At 32.7% G+C, this 12,429-nt stretch overlaps 2 protein-coding genes across 7 annotated transcripts in view; one reads left to right on the top strand and one right to left on the bottom strand.

The window, feature by feature from the left end:
* Positions 1-1,689, top strand: part of LOC111704545 (neuronal acetylcholine receptor subunit alpha-7) — a 20,362-nt gene extending 18,673 nt beyond the window's left edge. The window contains exons 17-19 of the mRNA XM_023476807.1: positions 587-649; positions 1,019-1,131; positions 1,450-1,689. Coding sequence (XP_023332575.1) covers positions 587-649; positions 1,019-1,131; positions 1,450-1,591 — 318 coding nt within the window. The 3' untranslated portion in view covers positions 1,592-1,689. The remainder of the gene's footprint in view (positions 1-586; positions 650-1,018; positions 1,132-1,449) is intronic.
* An 81-nt stretch (positions 1,690-1,770) lies between these two features.
* LOC111704546 (uncharacterized) lies at positions 1,771-11,316 on the bottom strand. 6 transcript variants are annotated; one of them, XM_023476808.1, is made up of 9 exons: positions 11,216-11,316; positions 9,540-9,696; positions 8,676-8,727; positions 6,681-6,783; positions 5,819-5,913; positions 4,086-4,148; positions 3,580-3,638; positions 3,390-3,427; positions 1,771-2,384 (listed from the first exon to the last, which is right to left on the bottom strand). In XM_023476808.1, the coding sequence occupies exons 2-9, from the start codon at positions 9,653-9,655 to the stop codon at positions 2,365-2,367; spliced, it is 546 nt and encodes a 181-aa protein (XP_023332576.1). In that variant the 5' UTR covers positions 9,656-9,696; positions 11,216-11,316; the 3' UTR covers positions 1,771-2,364. The 6 variants fall into 6 exon arrangements, with proteins under 6 accessions (XP_023332576.1, XP_023332580.1, XP_023332578.1 ...); XM_023476812.1 differs by having other exon boundaries at positions 5,885-5,913; XM_023476810.1 differs by having other exon boundaries at positions 9,540-9,678.
* Between the last annotated feature and the right edge of the window lie 1,113 nt (positions 11,317-12,429).

Below are 12,429 nucleotides of genomic sequence, written 5' to 3'. Positions count from 1 at the left end.
TTAGTCATAATTTTTATTTAAATTGCGTTAATTTACGTATGCCATTCAGCACAACTTGCACATTTAAACTTTGTCTAGTCAAATTCCTACCTCATTTTTATTTGCATTGATTAATTTGTTTCATTAAGTACAATATGCAGTATACATTGTTGATAACGTACGCATTTAGTGTTATCACGCATAAACAAAATGATAAATTAGCAACAATCCAGAGGATAAAATGCCATGCGTACGACAGAGATGGTGCTGTTTGCACCTTTTCTCAAGACCTCAAAATTTATACCTGCCTGCATATCTATATATATATTATCTTTGATTTCCAGTGACATTTTTTCCAAGGACTTGATAAAATTCGGACTTTTTTCGAAAGTTTTTATTTCCAGGTTTTTTTTCAGAAACTTTTTTCCCCGGGACTTTCTTACATAGATTCGGGGGGAGGGGAGGGTACCAAATGAAAAAAAAATATTTTTAGTCAATTGATAAAAATTATTCTTAGTCACATCTAACAAGATTCTAAGCTGAAGAGAATATGAGCATTACAGTCAGTCCACTATTTTGTAGTGACCCCTGTATAAACGTATATCAGGTTCCGAGCTTAAAGAAGAAGGTTTACAAAGATATAAGCGAGGGTTGTTCAGCTAACTGTCAGGTAAATAATTGATCGATTGATTGATTGATTGATTGGTTGATTAATTGATAACGTTCCAGATTAAAGGGACTGACAACGTGGATTTCTATTAAAAGAATAATATGTTCAATCAACAACAGTATATATATATACTCTTAGCAAAGTTGATGAAGGTTGATCCACAAAATTATGTTTTAAGAGAATGCTTGTTTTCTCATTGTTGTTGAGATAAATGTGTAAAGGGACCGTTGTGAATCAGACATTTCCTTCTTGACTTGAGTACAGTTAAGAATACACTTACTTCAACAGTTCCTTTTATCATTAGAAAAGTGACTTTTTTAAACTATAAAAGATGTTTATTTATTTTGTTTTGAAATTCTTAAATTTTAGAATGGAGGTTGGAAGGATTTGCTTACAAAGATAATGATTGAAAAATGGAAAAGTGAAGAAAGAAAAGAAATTGTTGGAGAAGAATGGAGGAAAATATCAAGGATTTTAGACAGGTCAATATAACATAATGATATTAAATAAATATCGTAAATGAGAATTATGTTTTAAATGACGGGAAATCTAATGAAACAGTGAAGTTTGAACGTTTATGTTGCAAAGTAATTGATGACTAGCTCACGCATCAAAGAAATTGAGTCTTTGCCACAAAATCTGATTTTCAAATTGCTATATCTTCGCAATCCCATGATGTATACCTTATATATTCATATCAGATAAAGTCTAAAATATCAAAGGTTTGCATGTTGCAAAGATTTAGGGATTAGAAAATTGGAGTTTGTCGCAAAGCTTAAATTCTTTTAATAAATATTTAGGTTTCTTTTGATTCTGTTCACCATACTCTCCTTGATAAATACAATATTCTGTATCTTCAAGTCTCCACACTTTCCAGAGATAGATCAGCCCAATATAGAGAGTAGAGCTAGTAACCAGGATATACATCAACATATGCAATAGATATTTCAATCGTAAATATCTCATTTTTTCTTTGTAAATCAACATGTTTTGTATGTAGATCTTTTTTCTTCTTGGTTATGTTAATCATATTTATATTTAAAAAAGTAATTTTATACGAAAAATACATAGATACAATATTTCCAGGTTTTAAATCTTAAAATAATAAATTGAAGAACAAATTTAGTTTGTAAAGATTATATTCTGTTTAATTCTTATGTTTAATTTTTCCCTGTTTATCTGTTATGTTTTCTGATCTTTAAGTAAAGCTTATCAAATTATGTGCATATTAAGAACCCAGCGGAAAACTTCTACATCTTGGTATTTTAAAAGAAATGAGATCACAACATCGTAGCAGCAATTTTACATTTTCCTTCAGTCTAGTTCACAGTGAGTACAGGAACATGACTGCCAAGAAATATATAGACCAGGAACCGCCATATGTGAATGTGATGCTTCAAATCTGTGTACTGCAGTGGGTGGAGATCAAAACAAAGAATTCAGGGGCAATGCATCATTTTTGAGGGAAAAGGGCCCAAGGGGGGAATATGAATATATTACTATAATTGTATTCTACATATTGACCAGAAAGCCAAAAATCATTTGTATTCGCTTTAACTTGATATATTAACTTGTTTTTTGTTGGACTTTAGTCCTTTCCCTTCAACTTCTGTGGGGGCACTGGGTTTATTTACTTTCCTCGGTCCTCCCACAATTTGCGTATATCTGAGCTAGGCGTTCCTGTATATAGTTCCTTGATAACTTCCAACTCTTATTTATTCATCTTTTACATCATCTAGAAAACATTTGTTATCATTATGGCCTTGCAATAAAATGTATTTAAATGTTGCCCAAAATGCCTAATCAAAATGACAGTTTATTAAATGCTTTTAAATTTATAGACATTAATGTGTAATGAAAATGGCCAAAAAATCTTTCCATAAAACTACCTACCTACTAAAAAGCCTTCATTTCGTCCAAAAGTCAAATGTGATCTTGAACACTACAAACCAAGATGTGAACGCTGTCACGCAAAAAGCAAGCAGTATTTTGCCAATAACTCAATTAAAACAAGAAACAAGCACTTGCATTTTTTAATGTATAATACATAGTCTACATAAAAGTTAAAATGAGTTGGTGAGATAAAAGCAAGGACCAAGGCGTTGTGACTAACGAGGTTATAGTGTATAGAGTGATGATGTGCGCTAATCCTTTACTAATTGTATAGACCATGAACTATACCGAGAGCGTACTGCATATTTGTTTATAAGAAGATAAGAACTATCATCCCCCCATGGTTCTGACACTTTAAAAAAATGCTTTCGTACGAATTGAACAATTTAATGACAAACCATCAATGAGCGAAGCAATAACTTTTCTCTTTGAAGTCGTAGTTATCTATCTATCTAAGTTACTGCAAGTTATCTTAAAGGGACTGTAAGCGAAATGTCAAGAGGCAATCCACGCAAAAATGACAATGCCCGATTTACAATGGTTCAGGTAATTGCTTTATCTGATCAAGTATGAATTAGATATGGTTGTTTTGCTTATTTTAAACTGTTTATTTCATTTGTGGTTGCTACACAACAGTGGTTTGCGCATTTCTTGCTTATTAGAAACAATGGAGAAATAAATACTTTTCGAGTCAGATTTTTTATCAAATTAAGGTTTTTAGGTTATCGCTAGCAGTACATGTAGGATCACTTAAAATTAGGCTTACAGTCCCTTTAACCCTAAATGCTCTAAGACTTTCCAACAAATTAAGAGAATATTAATGAAATCTAAAATAGGTCAACTTTACCTTTCTTACTTCTCCACAGAAAGTAGAAACTGCAATCCCTGGACTTGTAATCATCTCAAAAAACATTGGAGTAAATAGATAGAGTTTGGCTTGTGTAAGGGTTTGTTGGGAATTTCTGTACTACATATTTTTTCGACTTAGACTTGAGATTTTCCTTCATCATTTATAAATATTTGTTTTGAGATAGTTCCTGTCAGCTCCAGGGATATCAACTGACAATCCTTGGTTTCTCAGAGAATCGACCAGCTCCTATAACATCCTATACAGTGTATCCCAATAAACATGGGAATCAAGTGACAAGTTTTATATCGTCTTCGATCCATGACCACAATTATTGCAGTTTTCCATTTTTGTAATTTCAAAATAGACGGAGATATTGGAAAATTTGTACAAATGTTAATTTATGAAATAAATCAAAATTGTCTTAATATCTAATATCTTTGTCATTTTTTAAGACACAAGAAAAATAAAACACCTCGTCAGACGTACAGCCTCGTTTTTATTCTTTCTCTGCCATGCATTCCATACGTATCTCAATTCCCATGTTAATTGGGACACCCTGTACTAGAATCTATTTGAGCAACACACAACACTCTCTGTGCCGCTGGGATACTTAAAGCTTGTATGCTCGGGGATTTGGGGGAATTGTTTCCCCACCCTCATCCCCGGAGTAAGAATAAGTTAAATAGGGTTTACCTCTTGTGTGAGAAGACAGTTTGAATATACAGCATCACAGTTACCAACACTGCTCTTACCAACCTAGCACATAGTTAAATATACAGCATCACAGTTTCCAACACTGCTCTTAACAACCTAGCACATAGTTAAATATACAGCATCACAGTTTTCAACACGGCTCTTACCAATCTAGCACATAGTTCGAATATACAGCATCACAGTTTCCAACACTGCTCTTACCAACCTAGCACATAGTTAAATATACAGCATCACAGTATCCAACACTGCTCTTACCAACCTAACACATAGTTAAATATACAGCATCACAGTATCCAACACGGCTCTTACCAATCTAGCACATAGTTAAATATACAGCATCACAGTTTCCAACACTGCTCTTACCAATCTAGCACATAGTTAAATATACAGCATCACAGTTTCCAACACGGCTCTTACCAATCTAGCACATAGTTAAATATACAGCATCACAGTTTCCAACACGGCTCTTACCAATCTAGCACATAGTTAAATTCAATTTAAAGAACAAGAAATATAGAAATATAAAAATATTTGCATCTGCTATCATCTAATTATTTAAAGAATATTGTTAAAATAAAAATAAAAAATAAAAATATTTTTAAAAAAAGTCTATTTAAAGGGACTGTACAGTGTAAAAAAACCCTACATTTTAAGAGTGTCATGTTTTAAAACACAACTCATTTATATGAAGAGCTATTGATGTGCAACCAAGCACTATTCATATATAAATATAAATATAAATATAAATAAGTGAACAAAAATGTTGAAGAATTTTTAGGAAAAGGATAGGAAAAATTTAGGCTTGGATAAAATTTGTTCCAAAATACTAACATCCTATTCCTTAATATAAAATTCTCTTTTTATTTTATTTTTTTACAATATTAATCATATCAATTGTAGATTTAAGATATTTTATTGTACAATCATTTCATTTCGTAAAGATGAAAGTGTGAAAGTTAAAATAGTTTAAGCATTGTTTTAGAGAAGGGGTCTTAGGCATTCAGGTAGTTGGTATAAAAACCAAGTCTCTGAAGTAAGAAGCATGTCTTTATAGTTAAAGGGAGTGACCGGTAATGTATGGTGGTTGAACTGAGATTGCAGTCTAGTATTGTAGATAATTTTTTTAGAATTCATTTGAGACATATTTAAAACGTTTTAAAGATTAATAATTAATGAGTTTGAGCGTAAAGTCGACGTTCAAAATCATCAATTTGGGTGTGTACGTTTTAATTAATTATTAAATAATGACGAAAAAATGCAACAAAAGTTCTTCAGTAAGTTTAGAAAATAAGAAACTCAATAAAGTGATGAAAATAAAATAATTGATTCTAACATTGATTTATTGTCAAATTCCTTTGGTGAAATATGTTCCTAAAGACCTAATTAGTTCATAATTGAATTTTTACTATATTTTTTGTCGTCGTTATAGAATAGTTAAAAAAACGATTCTCAAAACATACCCACCCAAAGTGATGATTTTGAATGTCGATTTTGCGCTCAGGCTCAGTAATTATAGATCTTAAAAACGTTTTATATGTCTCAAATGAGTCCTAAAAAATGTCTCTACAATACTTCAATTTGCACCATACATTGCCGGTACTCCCTTTAAAAAAGTAAAGGAAAATATTAAACAGCTAAGAGCCTGAGAGTTGAGACTACCCTTTTAAGAGTTCTTGTAAAAATAGAAAAAGGGGCGTTGAGATAGGGTTAACCTGTGTAGCTACTGTAAACTGTACACTAGGTGAACTGTAATTTAAAGGTTGTGTATAGGCTGTTACCATCATTTCTTCATCCCACTCAAGATCTTCTAAAAAGAGGGCTGATTCATTAATCCCAAAATTTTAAATTGCCTACATAAGATATCAAGATCCAGCGTTGAAGATTAACGACAATCCGCCCAAAAGCTGCGAGCCCAAAATGTCCGAATAGGTACAGGGTGTCCCAATAAACATGGGAATTAGATTACGACTTCTATATCGTCTTTGTTCAATGCGGGATTATTTCGTAAACAAATAATTTATCATTTTTTGATATCACAATTAAAACATTTAACACCGAAAAGCACTAGTCTCGGGATTTCCTAAATGTGGTCTACCACTTTTCATCTTCAAAGTTGACGGAAACTTTTCATAATGTTTAATATCTCAGTCAATTTTAAAGATTTATAAAAGGTATACCACATTTTGGAAAGCTCATTAGACTTTTAATCTTTTTTGATGCACTGTATGTCATTTATCAATTATGTAAATCAAAGACGATATTGAAGTTGTCTCTGAATTCCAATGTTTATTGGGTCACCCTGTATTATCCCAAAAGGTATTTTCCGAAGTAACGAATTAAAGTCCATTGTTCAAGGGCTGTTTATATGGACATAATACATATCAGAGTTTCAAAAACAATTTTTTTGGCAGACAAAAAAACATTAAACTATTGTTTCAAAGTTGTAGTGTCCAAAATAAGAGAGGTAGGGAGAAAACTAGTGACAACCGGTACATCTAAAGACCCCCCTTTTCCCCCTTTGGGTCTATGTCAAGTTTTTTAAATTGAATTGTGTGAACTCTGCTTTGATAAAACCTGATTTCTTCCCGGACATTTGACACAGAAATTTTTTTCCACAATCATCGAAATCCAAACTGTTAGCAAACACTTCATATTCTGATATCAGGTCTGCCATCACCTAAACAACAATTAACAATTTCAAAGAATTTAGTTCTGAGAAATCAGGACTGCTTTATCATTCCTAAGTGATCAGTCCTGAGTGATCATTCCTGAGTGATCAGTCCTAAGTGATCATCCTAAGTGATCAGTCCTGAGTGATCATTCCTGAGTGATCAGTCCTAAGTGATCAGTCCTGATGGATTAGTCTTGAGGGATCAGTCCTTGTGATAAGTCCTACGAGTGATCAGTCCTAAGTGGTCATTCCTGAGTGATCAGTTCTGAGTGATCAGTCCTGAGTGATCAGTCCTAATGGATTAGCCTGGAGTGATTAGTCCTGAGTGATCAGTCCTTCGAGTGATCAGGCCTGAAAGATCAGTCCTAAGTGATAAGTCCTGAGTGATCAGTCCTAAGGGATCATTTCTGAGTGAGAGCCAGAGAAGGTGATATTAATTGTTGTTTTACTTTTTCATTTCATATCGTTAATTACCTAAAAATGTACAATTTCTTTTTGTGGAATTTTGTTCCTTTTGTCAAATCTATTTTGTTGTTTTACTTTTGACGTGATTTTTTAACCATTAAAATTAAATTCAAAAATACCTTAATGTTTACGATATCAATCTGCCTTATGGAATCTTATCATTAATCTTGTAGTTACATCTACTACAGTTAAACCCTTAATAAGCCATACATCCAAAGAATTTTTCAAATGTCGTATTCTTCACTTTCTGATATTGGAATGTTGCAGATATTTAGTTTTTTAATTAAATGACTCTATGGAGCTCTTTAAAACTGTTTATGCATATTCATGGCTATTTATTTATTTTCGCAAATACTGAGATTTACGTAATATAGTATAAAACCCATTGAAAAATTGTCAAGACGACATTTGATAAATTCTTTCAATGTATGGCTTATTTAGGGTTTAACTGTATGCAGTACTATAGTAACTAGAAAACATTGAAATGATGTTCCTTTTCTTTTTTGCTTTAAATTCTTTTTAAATGTAACTGATGTTCTCATAAAATGTGTTTTGTCATTTGTATAGACATATAAATCAGCCTGCCTTACATTTCTTGATAAAAACAAAAAAATGTTAAAAATAATGATAAATAATTTTCTATTTACTAAAGTAATCAAAAAAACATTTTACAGATTGTTTCTACAATGCCAAGCATTTTAGAGGTGCATTTAATTCGTTGCAAGTTAGATGTTTATAAGAAATGCCTGTAAATGTCGTCTTTTCCGAATGACAAAATTTAAGCTTTTCATTGCATTTATCAAACCAGTTTGAGTGTCTGCTGTCCACTTTTTATTTCTACTTAAAAAAATTTGAAAAATCTTAAACTTGTTACTTCTTATAAAATACGGGACATTGATCAATGATACATGTCACGTAATTAATTGATATATTTTGTCGTCTTCCACATCTAATGTATCAGAAATTTGTTGCCAATATGCAATGCATATTATTGCCAATATACATTGTATATTATTGTTAATATGTAATATGCATTGTATAGTATTGTCAATATGCATTGTATATTATTGCCAATATGCATTGAATATTATTGTCAATATATGCATTGAATATTATTGTCAATATATGCATTGTATATTATTGTAAACGTGCATTGAATATTATGCATAACTAGTTTAGCATAGAATGAATATTTATTTAATCTTTCAATTAGAAATGTAGCAGTCAAATTTCTAGCTCTTATTCAAAGAATTGATAAAGACGAATTTCATCTCCTTTTTTAATTTTGTAAGCTATTAACAAGCCTCGTTAAATTGTAATTTAAAAAAATTTGAAAAAATATTTTTTATCTTTGATATCGGACGAAATTGGATATTTAATAGTTCATGGTTATAATGATATAATGCAAATATTCAAAAACAACAATTGCCTACCTGTTTATCTCCGAAAGGCCAAGATTTGAGTATTGCCGCTTTTGCCAATTCCCTTCATAAAAGGTTATTATTAGTTGTTTCTACTAAACAAGAAGGCGATAATATCGATACATTGAAGACGAATTTTCTATTTAGTTTTTATTTCAAACTTTCTTTTTTTCATATTAGAAGTTTACAAATAAACCAAGTAAAGCTGTTAATTGACAGCTTCTCTTTGTTTCCATTTTATGTGTAATCATGCTGTTTAAGGGCTTGGTATAAATCAAAATTGTATTGATATATACGACAACGACTGTAAATTTTGCGTCCTGGATTTTCATATGGAATATATTACAGTAAAAACAAAAAGATTCTGACCATAACAAAGGGATTGTAAACATAATTTAAAAAATTACAATTTAAGATTATCAATTTTCAGATAGAAACCCAAAACTGGTCACTTGATACAGACGGAGACACGTGACAATAATGCTTAGGTTTCGGCCATACACCACTTTTCCTTTACAGTCCCTTTAAAGGGTACTGTTCAATTGTGCATCTGCCATGCAGCTCTTACACATACAATGGAGTGGGTCAGTTGAAATTACGTAGACAATCTTTCTTAGTGCATAGTATTAGCAATACAGACAGAACAATAGATGTCGTCTTCTCAATATGTAGGGGTTTTTCGTTCACATAACCTGAGAGGCAGAAGCCCAAAGGAGTTACGCGCCTGCTCTTTCTCTCTATATTGTAATCCAATGCAGCTTGCGCGTAACTCCTTTGGGCATCTACCCAGGTTTATTTTGAACGAAAAACCCCTAAATTTTAAAAGCGTTCTTTCTGTATTGTTATTAATCTATTCTTTAGTGCTGTATGTCTAACCTGATACTATTACTGGCGGAACCCTTCCCATTGCTCCTCATCACCATCATCATCAACAGCAAGAGGACAAGGGAGAATCTCCCCAAGGTCATCTTGAACATACCTCCCAGGAACATCTTGCCCGACCTTATGTTCACACCTTATACAGGGTGTCCCACTTAACATATCAATTAAGAAATGACTTTAGATGTTAAATTAACATTTTATTCTCAACCCTATCTCGGTTGTGTGGGGGAAGGGTGTTTTCCACCCCCCCCCCTGTGTTTTTTTCTAAACAACTCTTAAACGGCTAACATTAGAACGTTAATTCACTTTTTCAACTTTATGGTTGTGAAGAAATTTTGCCAACATTTTTTTTACATAGGGTATGGGAGAGGACGGTCAAACGGCGGGTCGGTGTTTGAAAAAAAATCAGAAATGGTTGATAACTTTTTTATTGACAGTTTCAAATCCTCATTAATTTTTAACTGTAAATAGGCTGCTAGAAGGTAGTTAAGCAACCAACCTAAAATTCCTAAAATTTGTTTTCATGGAATCAGAATGAATCTGAGCAACATTATTAATCTTGCAGATTTTCTACGGTCGTGATGAAACTTCATTAAGAAAATGTCTAAACACTTGATAATTCTTTGTGGTAAATCCTATCTTAGAGTAAATAGATAGTTGTTAGTCCGACATTTCTGTGTGATGTAAAATGGACGTCAGTAGGGGGGTCGATTATCAAAATGTCGTTTTTCAAAACGTTGAATAACAAAACGTTGACTGCTACAAAACGTTGAATAACAAGATGCCAAAATTACAAAAATGTACACCATCAGGTTGAAAAGATATAGGTGTAGCAAAACTTGGGGCCTAATGCAATATACGTTGTAATTTGTTCTCATAGTAACTACGCTAATCCTGTAATGCAATTAACCCATTCCATGTTCGTAGATAGATATAACTTTGTAATACCCATAAATGTGATTTAATTAACCGCTCATAACTTGTAATTACCCTGTAAATAACCCAATTCTAATATGAAATACGAAATACAGATCAGTTGACTAAGACTCTGCTTCTGATTATGTTATCAGACGCCTAAGTAAGATCGGAATAGAGCTTAAGTACTCGTTGAATTATACAATGTGAGAAATTGCCTTTGTAGCAATTTCGGTGGACTGTGTATCCTTTAGAACTGGGAATTGCAGCCTGGTTATATTTGGCCTGTGTGTCATTTAGAACCGGAGTGTTCAGCCTGGTTGATCTGAAAACAGGTGAGACCTGGATAGATACGTTTTGAGTAAATTGTTATGGAGTAGGCGTTTACTACATAGGGATTAGAAAATTTGAGTTTGTGGCAAAGACTCAATTTCTTTGTCCGGGAATTATCCAAAATTTGTTCACAACTATGAAGTTGAAAAAGTGAAGAAGTTTGAGTGTTCTAATAGTTTAAAAGCCGTCTTTTAAGTAAAACGACCCCCCCCCCCCCCCACCCCCATCATGATAGGGTTAAGAAATAGATAGATAGGGCTACCGAACACCGCACTAAACTTAATCTTTTTCGGCATTTAAGCCTTTTCAACGTCGATTATAATATTCAAAAAAGGATTCAGAAATCATAACGTTTTCCATAAATTGAATTATCAACTTCTAAATCCATGTTTTTACTAACTTTAAAAGGGTTTTATCTTTACCTAATCCTGGCTTTAAATTCACATTTTCTAATTTCAACAGATATATATTAGCTAAGATTGTGACAGCACAGTAAATACTAAACTTAGATTGTGGTTCCAGATTCTGCAAACTAATTGTGCAAAAATGGGCGCGCCTTGTATCCTTTGCGGATTTGTAAAATGTACACTCGGGGTTTACAAAATACAATTTACTAACTTTTTATTATCAAAATTAAGATTTTTCGGTTTAAGAAAATAATTTTTTCATTCACCTTAATTGAAAGTTAAATAATTAATGAAATTGTTATGCCTCCCTTGAAATTTAGAGTAATTTTGGTTTTCTATTTTACTAAAAGAAACTTGCATTCTCCAGGGAGCAGAGAAACAAATATTAGACTGACGCGACAACTTTTAGAAGATATTTAACGATTTTAAGATTGCTTGTAGCCTCAAAGGAATTGAGTATTTGCCACAAACTCTCACTTTCTAATCCCCATATCTTTGCCACCCCAACGTCGTAGATTTTACATATTTCCAACTAAATATTTTTATAATTTAACCCTATTCCTGCTGGGGGGGGGGGTCAATTTGACCCCCCTGTAGTTTTTTTTACATAACTCAAAAAGTATTGGTCTGAGGCTGTTGAAATTTTTTGACTTTTCCTACATACCCAAAGCCCTCCCTTTAGGCCTAAAACCAGGCTTTAATACTAACTGCCTTAGTCCTCAGGCACACTGCCTGAATGACTGCTTTTTCCTGTAACAAACTAAATCTTTGTTTTGACCCACTTCCACTTGTCAGATTTTGATAAAATTTAGCTTTTTGGAAAGCCTTTGACATAAGGAAACGAATTGCACAAGTTTTGCGAAAAAAAATTGCAAATTTTTTGCAGATTCTAAAAGTAGAGCACAAGAGCTTTCCAATGATGTATCATTTGTCATATTTGGTCATCAAACATGGGATTTAGAGGGGGGGGGTCAAATTGATCCCCCCCCACCAGCATATCCTGGTTTTCAAGTACCCCAGCAGAGATAGGGTTAAGTTTCAGATATAAAAGGTCTACACCATCAGGTTATTAAGATCCTAAAGAATTTGTCCACAACACTGCACACTCAGTTTAACTACCTTACATAGCCGCGGTCTGTCCCTTTAAGGGTAATTTGAAAAGAAGAAAAAAATTGTAAAAAATTGTGGATTTGTTAACCCGGCATGTTCATGTACTCAATGAATGAACT

This window comes from Eurytemora carolleeae, unplaced genomic scaffold, assembly GCF_000591075.1.
Source record: "Eurytemora carolleeae unplaced genomic scaffold, Eaff_2.0 scaffold321, whole genome shotgun sequence".
NCBI classification, from domain to species: domain Eukaryota; kingdom Metazoa; phylum Arthropoda; class Copepoda; order Calanoida; family Temoridae; genus Eurytemora; species Eurytemora carolleeae.
The sequence above is the reverse complement of the archived record's forward strand: the minus strand, read 5'-3'. Positions and strand labels throughout refer to the sequence as shown.

Excerpts from the sequence above, each read along its gene's own strand:
- LOC111704546 (XM_023476808.1), bottom strand. The coding sequence starts at position 9,655 with ATGTTCCTGGGAGGTATGTTCAAGATGACCTTGGGGAGATTCTCCCTT. Across the intron at positions 8,728-9,539 it reads TCCGCCAGTAATAGTATCAG|GGAATTGGCAAAAGCGGCAA; the intron begins GTTAGACATACA and ends CCTTTTATGAAG. Across the intron at positions 6,784-8,675 it reads GGCCTTTCGGAGATAAACAG|GTGATGGCAGACCTGATATC; the intron begins GTAGGCAATTGT and ends ATTGTTGTTTAG.